The sequence below is a fragment of the Schistocerca americana genome, chromosome 6, assembly GCF_021461395.2.
Source record: "Schistocerca americana isolate TAMUIC-IGC-003095 chromosome 6, iqSchAmer2.1, whole genome shotgun sequence".
Classification (NCBI taxonomy): Eukaryota; Metazoa; Arthropoda; class Insecta; order Orthoptera; family Acrididae; genus Schistocerca; species Schistocerca americana.
This window is the reverse complement of record NC_060124.1, coordinates 434,695,518-434,711,847: the sequence shown is the minus strand read 5'-3', so window position 1 is coordinate 434,711,847 and position 16,330 is coordinate 434,695,518. Positions and strand designations below refer to the sequence as shown.

The 16,330-nt window shown below is 40.0% G+C and overlaps 1 protein-coding gene across 4 annotated transcripts in view; it reads left to right on the top strand.

Moving 5' to 3' along the window:
• The window catches only part of LOC124619424 (testis-expressed protein 2), a 323,669-nt gene that overhangs the window by 270,165 nt on the left and 37,174 nt on the right, over positions 1 to 16,330 (top strand). For all 4 annotated transcript variants that reach the window (XM_047145793.1, XM_047145794.1, XM_047145797.1 and 1 more), the window contains exons 13-14: positions 5,522 to 5,655; positions 11,023 to 11,143. In XM_047145793.1, coding sequence (XP_047001749.1) covers positions 5,522 to 5,655; positions 11,023 to 11,143 — 255 coding nt within the window. The remainder of the gene's footprint in view (positions 1 to 5,521; positions 5,656 to 11,022; positions 11,144 to 16,330) is intronic.

Below are 16,330 nucleotides of genomic sequence, written 5' to 3'. Positions count from 1 at the left end.
ACCATCAACAATTTGTGTTTTAATTGTTAAAACAGTAAAAATTTATAGGGCCAGAAAGGCCAGTGCAGCAACCAAAGAAAATAAATTTAAGAGACTAGCTTCAAGCATACTAATTGTTACTTCAGTTATAGTAATTATTTTGATAACAATGGTCATTTCATGTATAATTTGTATTTAAAAAGAGGGTCACCCAAGGAAAAGAGCAATACTCACAGTAGTATAATAAAAATTGAAAGTTATGCAACAAAAAGTCAATGATGGTAGTGTTAGTCATAAAAAATAATAATAATTACAGAGTGAGTCCTAAAAAAAGAAATTTTCTAGTAGATAACAGATTTAACGTCACTGAATAGCATCAACAACTAAGTAGTATTAAGTTTTTTCATGTTGCCAACTAAAGTTGTGGTGATTTATTTATTATCATGGCAGAAGTACAATGTATATAATCGACAAAAGGAAATCAATTGTTGATGTCAGTTTACACAATGGTTGACCAGAGACTGGCCACATCGAGTGCATTCGGTGTCGCTCTCATCAGCTCTCCCACAGCTCTTGTGGCTGTAGATGAAGAACACTGTAGGGCATGGTTGTTAGTCTGCACAGCATCACACTTGCAAAAACTTGACTTCACAATAAGGCCTCACTTCTGCAGGTTGGTCTTGCATCCCATGCTACTAGAATGTAGTCTGCTGACAGGCACAGATGGATATATTCATGGCACTGCGAGGATATGTGACTTGTTGTAGCAAAATAGTGCCCTGCCAACAGCACTCTCTGCTGCAACACACACACTGCCTGTTGGCAAGTTTGGCAACCCCAGACGCTGTGGAGACAATGTCCATTTCCATGGTATACTGCCCAGGCCATACAAGGAAATATCTCAATGTTGATGAAAGCCGTTTACACACGTTCTCATAATGGCCTAACTGGTGTGCAGAGCATATGACTGTCAGACGGATGCAATAATTTTTATGGAGTGCAACTGAGCAAGGTGGTGCAGTGGTTAGCACACTGGACTTGCATTCATGAGGACGGCGGCTTAAACCCGCATCTAGTCATCCTGATTTAGGTTTTCTGTGATTTCCCTAAATCGCTTCAGCAAATGCCAGGATGATTCCATTACAACAGCACAGCTGACTGCCTTCCCCATCCTTTCCTAATCCACTGGGATCGATGACCTCACTGTTTGGTCCCCTCGCACAAATCAGACAACCTATCATGCAGTGCCACAATTTCTAGAAGGTAACCAACTCTGTTACACTTACAACTTACACATCACCTGCTGGATGTGCTGCTCTTAGCTTTTCACTTTACAATTATTTTTTTTTAATCAGTCAACCTATGGTGGCTCACAGAAAGTGTAACATTGTCATTGTTATATTGTCATGAAGAACATTTCTAATGACACAAGTTCCATTTGTACTAATCAGTGGCACTTGAGAAAGTTTCCAGAATGAGATTTTCACTCTGCAGCGGAGTGTGCGCTGATATGAAACTTCCTGAGAGATTAAAACTGTGAGTTTGAGTCTCGGCCAGTTTTAAAAATGGTTCAAATGGCTCTGAGCACTATGGGACTTAACATCTATGGTCATCAGTCCCCTAGAACTTAGAACTACTTAAACCTAACTAACCTAAGGACATCACACAACACCCAGCCATCACGAGGCAGAGAAAATCCCTGGCCCCGCCGGGAATCGAACCCGGGCGTGGGAAGCGAGAACGCTACCGCACGACCACGAGATGCGGGCAACCAGTTTTAACCTGCCAGGAAGTTTCACTTGAGAAAGTGTCATTAATTTTGAGGAAGATTCAAGAACTCAAGTTAAACGTAGTACAGTATCCACCACCTCAACATAAATATGTGTATCTTCTTCCTTCCAATTTCAGTTTTTGCCTAAGCAAAATGTTGTTTTCTTTAGAGTTGATCCTAGAAGGATCAACAACATTTCACATTAAGATTAATTAACTGAGGATCTTGATTGTGCACTGGAGATATGCTAACATTAGTAGTCAATGTCTATAGTACTGTACAATCGCTGATTCACTGCTGTACATTGGTATCAGATAAATTATGATAATAAAATACTTGGAATTTCCAAATAATAATTATAGAAGTAGTACAGGCAGTAGCTTCAGTAAATGCATTAAGCATGTTACTCAAGGAACACTTGAAAGTGAACTTAGTTTCTTGATTAATATCAAGTAATAGAAATACTTACTCTACACCACTCCTAGGCCTAATGTCTACAAGTATGTGGCGCAAAACACAACTCGCCTGGCTTCGCAGTCTATTGATCACTTGCAGAAAAATACCTTAATTGAGTCTGATGGTCAAAAGGCTGCTGAAAGTGTATTCCACCCCTTAATATATAATACAGAAAAATCAATTGTGCGAGTATGGCGCTGGTGAGGGGTTATATCCAAAAGTTCCTGAAATTTGAAAGCTTTTAGTTACAAGTACATTGAAGTATTGCTAAATGTCTTCCCATAAATCCCTCTTTAATCAGTGTGGCAGATGGATATGGGCAGATTAGTTTGGTTCGTTGTTATGAGCATATTCCCATTGTTGTGGCTTTGTCGGTTCGCAGTTTTGTGATGGGTGATCTGAAAGAGCTGCAAATCTGTGTAAAGTCCTATTTTTAAAGTTGCTGTTGAAGCGAGTCATTGGGAACAACACTTTTGGGTCAGATACAGATTTTTTACTATCATAAGCCAGTCAAAAACTGACTAACATCGACACCTGATGAAAACCTTTCTGGTTGACCGTTAGCTGGTGTCACAACCTTACAGTGTGTAGTGGTAGGTGCTTCATTTACCACTGTCATTCCCCTCCCACCCCCCACCCCCACCCCCCTTTCCCTTAAGTCTCCATAAGAACTTGAATCTATTTAGAGGAGGCACCAAATTGTTGGTTGACTATTCTTCAAAATGTACATTCTCTGAATTTTACAGTAAACCGTACCATGATACACAATCCTCTCTTGCAGCATTTTTCAGTGGAGCTTGATGGGCAACTCCATGACCATTTCACACATTCTGAATGAACCTGTAGTAAAACATGCAGCTTATCTTTGTATCTTCTCTATTTCCTTTGTCAGTCCTGTTCTGTAAGTGTCCTAGACTGAGAAGCAACAGAGGTTTTCTAACCTGTCTCATTCATGCATTGTCTACATCCTGAGGATTCTCCCAGTGAATCTCTGTCTAGGTCTGCCTTTCTTACGTTTTTGTTTGACCTCATCATTCCGTTTTAAATTGTTATGTACACTTCCTCCCAAAATTGATTGAATTTGACTATTTACAGTTACTGCTTGGCAATCATGCACTCAGTGATATATCTCTCCAACTATTAATGCACAATGTGCTACATTCATTTATGTTAAGGGTCAAACCCCAGTCTCAGTGCCACATGTCAATCCTTTGCCAATCTTCCTTCATTTTACTCCATTTTTTTTAATGTTGCAAATTTGCTGCAAAGGTTATAATACATAAGATTTGTTCTCATATTCTACAACAGGTTGACACCGTTGGTATAGGTATGTAGTTGTTCATCTGTTTGATGACCCTTCTTGAAAGCAGGACTGACTATCTCATTTTCCCAATCACCTGGAAAACTTTGTTTCTACAGTGACTCATGATAGACTATTCCTAGAAGAGGTGCAAGTGCTTTCACTTGTATTACATGTAGAATTGTTTAGGTATCCCATCAGATCTAGTTGTGATCCCTCTGTTCAATGATTGTAATTGATCTGTATCCCACAGTCACAAATCTCAATAGTCATTTTTGTATTTGTGGGAAATTTGAGAAGGGATTATCACACTATAATCTTCTTCAGAGAAGCGATTCGGAAAACAGAATCAAATATTTTGGTCTTATCTCTGTTGTCCTCTGTTTTGGTGCAAAACTGGATAGATGGCCTCAATCTATTTTGAATAGTGGTGGAGGGACTTGGAATTAGATATATATATTGGAAATCTTAATAAAAATTTGCTGTTTAAATAATTAAAAGGGAAATTTTTAAAGAATTATTAAAAAAGGATTGGAAAGTACTCAAATTCTGGGAGAACTTTAACTGGCACTAATATAAACAGACCTTCAGTGTTACATATATATATATTCAACATCTAACATTCGTAAATTTGAGTACATCCGTTTTGTTACCGCTATTATGCTTGGAGACTGGTACGACGATACTGGCTCCTGCTCGCCCCTCCTCTGCTCACCTGAATTCTTCTTGTTAGCTTCGATCCTTTTGATGTAGGATTCTTGACACGTCGCGGAGATATGAACAGACTGGTATCGTCAGCATGATTGAATGAATAAGCTTCTCAATCTTGATAAGTGTTTTTAATATTTTCTGATGCACAGTTAGAATACACACTTCTGAACAATACCAATGCAGCAGAACTCGTCACGTGTCCACCCGCTACCACTTATAGAAACACACAGATAAAAAGATGATGATAATAATAATAATAATATGTTCCATTATAATTTACTAATTTAACCCAACACTTAAATTGGAGAATTTTCTGTCAGATGAGCAAATGTAATTTTACTTTTGAATTAATTGATAATTCTATGCATAACTCTCCTTACATTCATTTTGGTTTCATTTAGTTATTGTTTCTCAATAAGGATTGGCTATGTCTGAATCTACCCTGAAGTTCTCTTTGCCTGTAGACAATTTCTGATGTAACTGTTCAACCACAGTATGACTTTGATATTGCAGATAGGTTCATTTGGCACACACCTCTCTAAGGAGTAACAAATTTTGCCCATTTATACCCAACATTTTCAGCCTTAGAGATGAATGTTCGATGTAGATTACTCAGGTAATTTGAAACCTGTTTTTTGTCACACTTATTAAACAGAACTCTCCTCCTACCTTTTTAACGTTCATGCTAACATTAGTAGTCAATGTCTATAGTACTGTACAATCGCTGATTCACTGCTGTACATTAAAAGTTTGGGTAAGTTTCTAATTTTCAGATAAGGAATTTTGAACACTGCCACACAGATCCATTTGCCCACCATCCACATTAATTGTTGAGTCTCTCAGCCAATAACTGTTAAGTTGAAATCTAATAATGTAATATGATCAAGAAAGAGATGCAAAACTTTCTCAGAGTTTTTCCCGGAATGTTCTGCCGCAAATTTTTCAAGGTAGCTAATCTATCTGATTATCATGCTTGAGCCACTTTTAACATTTGTCTTGAAATTTAGTGTGTCGTAATTATATAATAATTGTTGTAAGGTGACCAAAATAGAACTTGCACAATAAGTATTTTCGACATCTCATAAAATGTAATCCAAGCAGCAACAGCACCAGTAGAAATTGGGGCAGACACAATTAGGTGCACATTTCTACTGTTAATGAATTAGATTAGCTTTTTTAATTTAGAATTAAAAATATTTTTTGGGCCAGTTTTATAGTGGCAACACTATATTATTATTATTATTTTATTACTATTATTATTATTATTATTATTACATATAATAAAAATAATGTTAAATTTTTAGGCTACAGAGTACAAATATATTAAGAAAGCCATGGAAGAGGTCTCCAATACAAGATTGCTTCTTTCTGTGGAACTTAGAGGCTTGGTTGGTACTTTGACGCTGAATATTCCGCCTCCACCTTCTGATCGACTCTGGTAAGTGTGACCACGTGAAACACCACAGTATTCCCAGTTCCTTTTATTAAAATAGCTGAAAATTTTATTTACCTACATTCAGAGATATTTTCACCACAAACCAAAACTGTTAGGTAGTGATGCTTCTGCTGTTTATGCAACGTAGCGAGGAAAAAACAGAATCCATCATGTGGGTGTATTGTCATAATATAATGCAGTGTCCTTGTCAAAAAAGACTTCTGTGTAGCACAGAGGATGAGTGTCCAAATAGTGTCAGTTTTTGTCATATTTATGGTGTGGAATGAAAGTACTGTGTAGGGTTTCATTGTCTTTGAATTGTATCCATGGTCTCTAAGATTATCCATGAAAACTGAATTTTATGGAAAGGCATTTTGAGATTTACCAGTCTTGGATGATTGGCCACTTTTGGCCTTCCAGACCATTTTCAAGCACAGTATGTATTGTATAATTATCCAATTATAAAATGGCAGATATAGCCGATCAGAAAGTGAGCACATAACTTAAAGATAACATATTTTGATGGATAGTTTACAAATGACCAGTTATGTAATGCAGCCTAAAATAATCTGTTGCTCATTTTACTTTCATTGCTTATCACTTTCCACCATTCCTTACAACTTTTGCATTTTGTACTTGCCACCTTTGAAACATTTTTATGCTTTAGACCATATGCAGTATTTCCCTTCGGTAATGTGTCGCATAGGGACCATATTTTAATATACCTATATTTTGTTATAAGTTTTAATTTGGCTGACGGTGCTACAAATTTTATCACTGACATAAAAAAATTTTTTTGAATAGAGATGTCTTAGTTACTCATCCAAATAAATTCTGTGGATGAACCTGAGCCTATGATGGCCTCCATTGCCAGTGTCATTAGCAGTATGTAGATTGGCTGCCTGGATATGTCAAAATTGCCCTCGTATAAGCATCTACACTGAAGAGCTAAAGAAACTGATACGCCTACCTGATATTGTGTAGGCCTCCCACAAGCATGCAGAAGTCTCGCAACATGACGTGGCATGGACTTGACTAATGTTTGAAGTAGTGCTGGAAGGAATTGACAACTGACACCTTGAATGCTGCTGGGCTGTCCATAAGTCCATGAGTACAGGGTGGGGGGGTGGGGGGTGGTGGTGGGGGGGACATCTCTTCTGAACAGCATGTTGCAAGGCATCCCGGATATGCTCAATAATATTCATGTCTGGGCAGTTTGGTTGACAGTGGAAGTGTTTCAATTCAGAAGGGTGTTCCTAGAGCCATTCTACAGCAATTCTGGATGTGTTGGATGTTGCATTGTCCTTCTGGAATTACCCAAGTCCGTTGGGATGCACAATGGATGTAAATGGATGCAGGTGATCAGGCAAGATGGCTTATGTATGTGTCACCTGTCAAAGTCTTATCTAGACATGTCAGGGGTCCCATATCACTCCAACTGCACACACGCCACGCCATTCCAGAGTCTCCACCAGCTTGAACAGTCCCCTGCTGACAAGCAGGGTCCATGGATTCATGAGGTTGTCTCCGTACCCATACATGTCCATTCGCTCGATACGATTTGAAACGAGGCTTGTCCGACCAGGCAACATTTTTCCTGTCATCAACAGTCCCATGTTGGTGTTGATGGGCCCAGGTGAGATGTAAAGCTTTGTGTCATGCAGTCATCAAGGGTAAATGAGTGGTAATTTGGCTCCGAAAGCTGATATTGATGATGTTTTGTTGAATGGTTCCCACGCTAACATTTGTTGATGGCCCAGCATTGAAATCTGTAGCAATTTGCAGAAGGGTTGTACTTCTGTCACACTGAACGATTCTCTTCAGTCGTCATTGGTCCTGCTCTTGCAGGATATTTTTCCAGTCACAGTGATGTTGGAGATTGGATGTTTTACCAGATTCCTGATATTCACGGTACACTCGGGAAATGGTCATATGGGAAAATTTCCACTTCATCGCTGCCTGAGAGGCATCACTTGTGTGCCAACTACAAAACCACATTCAAACTCACTTAAATCTTGATAACCTGCCATTGTAGGAGCAGTAACTGATCTAACAACATTGCCAGACACTTGTTGTCTTATATAAGTGTTGCTGACCGTGGTGCCATATTTTGCCTGATTATATAGTTCCGTGTTTGAATATGCATACTTGTACCAGTTTCTTTGGTGCCTCAATGTATATATACCACATTTTTGGTTTGGAATTAAGTGCTGCTCCCCCTACTGGAGCAGTCAAACAGGAGTGCATGTAACATGGAAACTTGCTCTTCCACAACTATGCTCACAATTGTTGCCACTGTTTACAGCCAATGTAACTTGTCTTTCAATTTCCTGTAAGCCAAATCACACACACACACACACACACACACACACACACACACACACACACAAAATTCTATGTGGACCAAGCCAGGATCATGGTTTCTCAGGAACCCTAGTTTGTGACCATTGATGATAAGCCCATTGCATTAATAATCAGCCTGCTGTAGTTTCCCCGTTCTCAAGGGGGCTATTGGAAGACACACTGAAATTGTTATATGAGCAATTTCCACCAGACAAAATTAGTCTGTTTCAACATTGCTTTCTGAAAATGTGCTTTTTGTACGGTGGCAAATACTACAAGAGCATTTCAATGAGTTCCCCACTATCACTATTAATGCAGCATTTTAAAGAACTGGTACTGTCTCATCTGCCTTCCACCTGAAGTGCTTTTTTTTTTACCTGGTTCATTGACAACATGTTCTTCACATGGCCTCATGTTGAAATGACTCTGTCACTGATTCTGATTGATATAAACGGTATTCATATAAGCATCAAGTTAATTATGAAGGCAGAGAGATGGAAATTTCACCGATTTGGAAGACATGCTAATTGTTTACTAAATGACAAGCAGGCAGGTGAGTAGATCACTTTGTGTGTTGGAGACGTACACACAGAGACTTGTACCTAAATGTGAGATGTTTTCGTCACATGGCACAGATGATGGCAATCCTAATATGTTCATTTGCATAACAAGATTCCTTATGACAAGGGCCTTAAGGTTCTGATTTGGAGCATCTTAACAATGTGTTTTAAAAAATAGTGATAGTAAGGGGGACATTAGATTTTAATTTACGTACAATGTAAAAAAAAAAAAAAAAAAAAAAAAAAAAAAGGCAGAACTCTTACATTCCCAGGGAAACCAAGAAACTGTTTGCTGTTTTAAGCTACTGTGATGCCACATCCAACAAACTAAGGCACATATGCAAAGTGATGAGCAGAATCTAGTGTTTTGCACACTAGTAATGACTAATGTTTGTTATGAGCAATGGAATAGAACATCAATCTCAATCCTGTGCTAATGTGATATTAACTATATCAGCCAGACTGTTTGAGCTGTGGTGAATCTCTGTGAGGTTAACGATGACAGAGCACAGCTTGTAAAATGATCACTGCCGTACATATACAGGGTGTATCACAACTACTAGCAAAAACTGACACAGGTGAAGTATACAATAAAAGAAACAAAGACTTTCCAGTAAATATTGGCCTGCAAACAAGCCATTTATGAGATAATTGCAAGTGTGTAGCTGCAATCCACAACTGGCTTTGGTATGAAATATGTCCTGGTTAGTACAATTTTACTTGAAATGCAAGCTTTTTGATCAGGTCCTCATATTATTAGACTCAAATTTCACACATGGTGCATGTTTGAAGTGCACGGTTCAGTACTGGAACATATGCCGATGATATGAGAGGGTATCTAATGTGCCAGTCATGTCCAAGATAAATGGGTCTGGTAGTTCATGTACCTTCACCTCCAAGATCGCCTGACCTTAATCCTCTACACTTTTCTTCTTATAGTCATCTCAAAAGTGAAGTGGACATCACTCCCACAGATACAGTTGCAGAACTGGAGTAGCTTTGTGACATCTCTGTGGATGTCTGAAATAATTTGTAAATCTCCACAGAGATTGTCCATTTACTAACCTGCGAATTGTGTTCCTTAGTAGTCTTTCTCCCAGCAAGGACCAAGGAGCAATTACACACAATATGGTCAGAGTAGATTTCAAGTTATGCATGTTTATTATCACTGGCCATCATACTAATACTCAGCAGTGCATTAATCTTCATACTTTAAGTACACATCAATAAACTCAAATGCAAGTGTTAATAATACCTTGCCTACACACAATAACTGTTCTACACAAGCGACTATATTTACATACTTCAGTCGTACCTTGATGTACATAGCAGTTGTGGAATTTTATTTGACTGAATGCTAAATGCACACTGACTGCTTCGAGATTACTCTGTGATTATTTAATGTGGACTCATGGGAAATAATGCTGAATGACATAGTGTTTGCACACTTTGAATCCTTGCCATGGACTGACTGGGTCTCTAAGTTCAAAGCTTATTTAAATATGCATGCTGGAGAGTTGTAGCAAAATACAGGGTGTACATTAAGTCCGGGAACACTTTCAATTATTTATTGCACAAGAACCAAACATTGTACAGATGTCATACGTATGTCATTTTGAAGAGAAACTTTTGAATTATAGATCAACTCAGAACCCACAAAGTCGCCCACAGCCCAAGAGATGGAAGCTGCACTGAAGGGGCAGAAAAATTAAGTCAAATTTTCACAGAAATGTGTAAATATGATTGTGATGTGATTTCGACACTGGTACACGATGCTCTACCAAAAATTTGAGTTAAATTTCCCTGAACATTAGAGCACAGCAATAATCCATCTGCACCACACAAACAAAGATAAGGGCAATCCAGATAATTGCAGATGTATTTCTCTCTTGGACTACATGTACAAGATTTTCTCCATTTTGTATAGAAGAATTAAACAACAACTAGAGCAAGAAGTACGTTAATTCCATAGTGCTATCCACTTGTACAGCCAGATGTGTTTCTGACTCTGTTGTTTAGCTATACGTAAATGTAAATACATTTACATATATCTTGACAGATTGGGAGCTACATGTAGTTGGTACTGTTATGCATAAAAAATAGAAAGCAATGGAGTACATGATCAGAATGGACTTGTTTCCCTTCAGAGTAAAGAGTGTGTGAAAAGGGAAAATGAGACACAGTGGTTGGAATGAAAGGTAAATAATGGAACATCACGTTCATAACTGAAATGAATGGGTGGGATAAATCAAAGTGAGGATATTTAGAAAACCAAGCATCACTATCACATCCAATAATTTAATGAGAAAAGGCATTCCGAGCAGTCACACTGGTCACAGTACTTTAGGTTTCAGTGTTCAATTTCTTCCTTGTAAATCCACATGAGCGCAATTGTCCATTATTTCTTAAGATAATGTAGATGTAGAAATATATATCTTATTGCTTTTGACTGACAAACTGTTAACAGGTATGGATTTAGAGAAAACCCAAAAATTTGGCTATCCGCTCGGCCAAAGTTTGGAGAAAGAAGAGTAAATATTTCACATGTAATTGCATGGATTGAGAAGAAGCTGCTTGAAGAATTTCAGGTAAGTAAATTAAGCTGTGAAGTTAGAACACATACAGAAAACAGTGAACTAATGTTAGGAAAGTAGTATGAATAAAAATGTCTTCAGTCACAATTTTTTCGTGTTTTATTAAATTGTACCTTACTCTCAAGAACAGAAGTCAATTATGTATTAAGATGTGTAAGATGTTTTTCTAGTGATGATGGACCCATAGGGTCCAAAATGCATTGTGTAATTTAATAAAACACCAAAAAATTGAGACTGACGCTGTTTTTATTCATACTAATTGTGTACTGAATACAGTCTCTTTCACAGCTGCAAAATATGGATAGAATTAAGTAGTGGGAAGGAAATAGAAAATAAGCTGTGTAACAAATAACATGGCTTCTTCTTGCAACAGTTCTGAATGTATTTCTCAGTGAAAATAATCCAATACAAACTTTTGTCATCAGGCTATGTGGATGAGTTCCATAGCTTTCACCGAGTGAGGTGGTGCAGTGGTTAGCACGCTGGACTCACATACGGGAGGATAACGGTTCAATCCCATGTCCAAGCATCCTGATTTCCCTAAACCACTCCAGGCAAATGCCGGGATAGTTCCTTTTGGAAGAGCATGGCTGACTTCCTTCCCTGACCTTCCCTAATCTGATGGGACCGATGACCGCACTGTTTGGTCTCCTCCCCTAAACAACCCAACCCCCATACCTTTCAGGGTGATTGACATGTTGCTAGCAGTGATGCATTTGAACCAGTCCTGATCCCAAAATACCTGTCAGTTTTGAAGTTTTGAGATGCAAATACTAAATACTTAAACAACAATGTTGTATTACGATTTGTCCAGAACACTTTTGGTACAGATTCTGTAATTAAAAGTATAGAAAACAAATTATTTGCCTAATTTTTAATAAATCAGTACAACTGGTTTATGGAACAGCACAAAAAATTTACTAGGCATAACTCAATTTTTTTCTAGTTTGTAAATAAATATTGAGCAGTGTTTGTGAACTTGGTTTCTTAATGGGATTAATTGTATTTGACACATTTCAATGTACCTTGATGGGTTGAAACATTATGATCTTATAGTTTCTTGCATCTGAGCCCATATTTGGAATGCACGCAGATAGCTGAAGCTGGTGCCTAGGATTATTTCAAGACACACATTATTTATAATTTGAACTGAAAATGTTACAGTATTAATACCGTTTCCTGCTGCTTATTGAATGGATACCATTTCTCAGGTTTTGATTAACAAAGATGTTAATAGCTGAAACAAAAAAATCAGTATTGTAGTTTTCCTAATAATTCTACAAAATCAATTATCCTTAATTCTAGGATATTTTATATATGTTTGTAATCTTTTAATGCTATTCGTTGAGCTCATCTATAAAGTGAGATACATTTTCAACTAACAGAGACATTATCTGGATGTCATTTGCAGTTTGCATCCGAAAACATCTGTTTTAACCTGGTCTATATTACTGTGTCTTGTGTCCAAATATTTATTTTTATTTGTGTTTATCAAAAACTTAAGATTTCCTATAGCAGTGTTTCTGGAGGAATTTCTTTATTTATTGTAACTTTGGAATTCATCTTAATTAAAATGAGACCAATTGAAAATTCCATTACCAGTCTTTTAGTGAGATGGCTGAAATTCGCATACAGTTAAAAGCTATCTTGATTATATTCGAACAACTGGAGGGCCTTGCAAGTTGTTGTGTTGGGTGGATTATCCCAAAAAAGGTACCTGAGGTACCCAATATACTGAGTATGTTCTATTCGCACAGATTCTCTTTCCTCCTTTAAAAGACTAGTCTGCAACCTGCCCTTCCATTTGACTGCTTGAAATGTCAGTAGCAGAACTATGTACTTTGCATGGGAAGCAGTCTAAATTGTGTGTTGGGTACAGCACCCTTCCTCCTTAGCAACATGCATGCAGTGCTGTCAGAAACTTGGCAGTAAATATGAGCCAGTGTAATACACTCGTCCGGTTAGAAAGTAATTTATATTCCTTGTCAGGTCACGGCAGTTGTGAAAAGCGAGTGGGGTTGTTTTTTGTGGTTTTAGGGCGCACAACTTCAATGGTCATTAGCGCCCTAAAATCGAGTGGTGTATTAATTAATGGCAGGTCAGTCCTTTTCAGTAATGTTATTGTGCATTAATCAGTGTGTCACAGATGCTGGTTTATGACAGTGTGTATTGTCACACTTCTTTAGTTTTAATCTACAGTTCATAACCAATAGATTGTGTTCAGAGTCCACATCTGCCCCTGAAAATGTCGTACAGTTTAAAACCTGGTTCCTAAATCTCTGTCTGACCATTATATAATCTATCTGAAACCTTCCAGTGTCTCAAGGCCTCTTCCATGTATACCACATTCTGTCATGATTCCTAAGCCAAGTGTTAGTTATGATTAAGTTATGCTCTGTGCAGAATTCTACCAGGCGGCTTCCTCTGTCATTCCTTACGCCCATTCCACACTCTTCTACTACTTTTCCTTCTCTTCCTTTCCTACGATCAAATTCCATTTCCCCATGACTATTAAATTTTCGCCTCACTTCACTATCTGAGTAATTTCTTTTACCTTACTATATACACTCCTGGAAATTGAAATAAGAACACCGTGAATTCATTGTTCCAGGAAGGGGAAACTTTATTGACACATTCCTGGGGTCAGATACATCACATGATCACACTGACAGAACCACAGGCACATAAACACAGGCAACAGAGCATGCACAATGTCGGCACTAGTACAGTGTATATCCACCTTTCGCAGCAATGCAGGCTGCTATTCTCCCATGGAGACGATCGTAGAGATGCTGGATGTAGTCCTGTGGAACGGCTTGCCATGCCATTTCCACCTGGCGCCTCAGTTGGACCAGCGTTCGTGCTGGACGTGCAGACTGCGTGAGACGACGCTTCATCCAGTCCCAAACATGCTCAATGGGGGACAGATCCGGAGATCTTGCTGGCCAGGGTAGTTGACTTACACCTTCTAGAGCACGTTGGGTGGCACTGGATACATGCGGACGTGCATTGTCCTGTTGGAACAGCAAGTTCCCTTGCCGGTCTAGGAATGGTAGAACGATGGGTTCGATGACGGTTTGGATGTACCGTGCACTATTCAGTGTCCCCTCGACGATCACCAGTGGTGTACGGCCAGTGTAGGAGATCGCTCCCCACACCATGATGCCGGGTGTTGGCCCTGTGTGCCTCGGTCGTATGCAGTCCTGATTGTGGCGCTCACCTGCACGGCGCCAAACACGCATACGACCATCATTGGCACCAAGGCAGAAGCGACTCTCATCGCTGAAGACGACACGTCTCCATTCGTCCCTCCATTCACTCCTGTCGCGACACCACTGGAGGCGGGCTGCACGATGTTGGGGCGTGAGCGGAACACGGCCTAACGGTGTGCGGGACCGTAGCCCAGCTTCATGGAGTCGGTTGCGAATGGTCCTCGCCGATACCCCAGGAGCAACAGTGTCCCTGGGAAGTGGCGGTGCGGTCCCCTACAGCACTGCGTAGAATCCTACGGTCTTGGCGTGCATCCGTGCGTCGCTGCGGTCCGGTCCCAGGTCGACGGGCACGTGCACCTTCCGTCGACCACTGGCGACAACATCGATGTACTGTGGAGACCTCACGCCCCACGTGTTGAGCAATTCGGCGGTACATCCATCCGGCCTCCCGCATGCCCACTATACGCCCTCGCTCAAAGTCCGTCAACTGCACATACGGTTCACGTCCACGCTGTCGCGGCATGCTACCAGTGTTAAAGACTGCGATGGAGCTCCGTATGCCACGGCAAACTGGCTGACACTGACGGCGGCAGTGCACAAATGCTGCGCAGCTAGCGCCATTCGACGGCCAACACCGTGGTTCCTGGTGTGTCCGCTGTGCCGTGCGTGTGATCATTGCTTGTACAGCCCTCTCGCAGTGTCCGGAGCAAGTATGGTGGGTCTGACACACCGGTGTCAATGTGTTCTTTTTTCCATTTCCAGGAGTGTATTTCTTCAATCTCTTCATCATCTGTGGAGCTAGTTGCTTTATAAACTTGTACTGCTGTGTTAGACATGGGCTTCGTGCCTATCTTGGCTACAATAATGCATTCACTATGCTGTTCTTAGTAGCTTACCCACACTCCTATTTTTTTATTCATATTTAAACCTACTCCTGCAGTACCCCTATTTAATTTTGTATTTATAACCCTGTATTCACCTGACCAGAGGTTGTGTTCCTCCTGCCAGTGAACTTCACTAATTCGTACTATATCTAACTGTAACCTATCCATTTCCCTTTTTAAATTTTCTAACCTGCCTGCCCCTTTAAGGGATCTGACAATCCATGCTCCGATACGTAGAACCCCAGATTTGTTTCTCCTGATACCGATGTCCTCCTGAGAAGTCCCCGCCTGGAGATCCGAATGGGGGACTATTTTACCTCCGGAACATTTTATCCAAGAGGACACCATCATCATTTAACCATACAGTAAAGCTGCATACCCTCAGGAAAAATTATGGCTGTAGTTTTCCCTTGCTTTCAGCCATTTGCAGTACCAGCACAGCAAGGCCGTTTTGGTTAATGTTACAAGGCCAGATCAGTCAAACATACAGACTGTGCCCCTGCAACTACTGGAAAGGCTACTGCCCCTCTTCGGGAACCACACGTTTGTGTGGCCTCTCAACAGATAACCCTCCATTGTGGTTGCACCTACGGTACGGCTATCTGTATAGCTGAGGCACACAAACCTCCCCACCAACTTCAAGGTCTATGGTGCATAGTATATGGTGTACTTTGCTTTGAGACATGTCATGCATGTGACAGGTTCTTTACTACCAGCAGGAGACAAACTCCTTCTTTGGTATGATCTGGTAATCTATTTATGTCATTAAAATTCAAATGCTCCATGTGTCGATGCTACAGGATAACAGAATTTAAATTGAGAGGACACATTAAATTAGCATTCACTTCTCTGTGTGTGTTCAGTAAATACAAATTATTTATCATTGTTGCTGAATGTAGTAGCCACCAGAAAGATCGCGGGAGGCGCACATTGGCACGGCGTGTCACGGACGGTAGTTGCCGCAAGTAGAGTTCCGTCCACCAGAGGGCACGCGAGAATTCGGACGCAACCTCTGCCGGCATGACAACAACAACAACAACTCCGGCAGCACGGGCCGTGCCCAGTCTGTTAACATCGGGCATGCC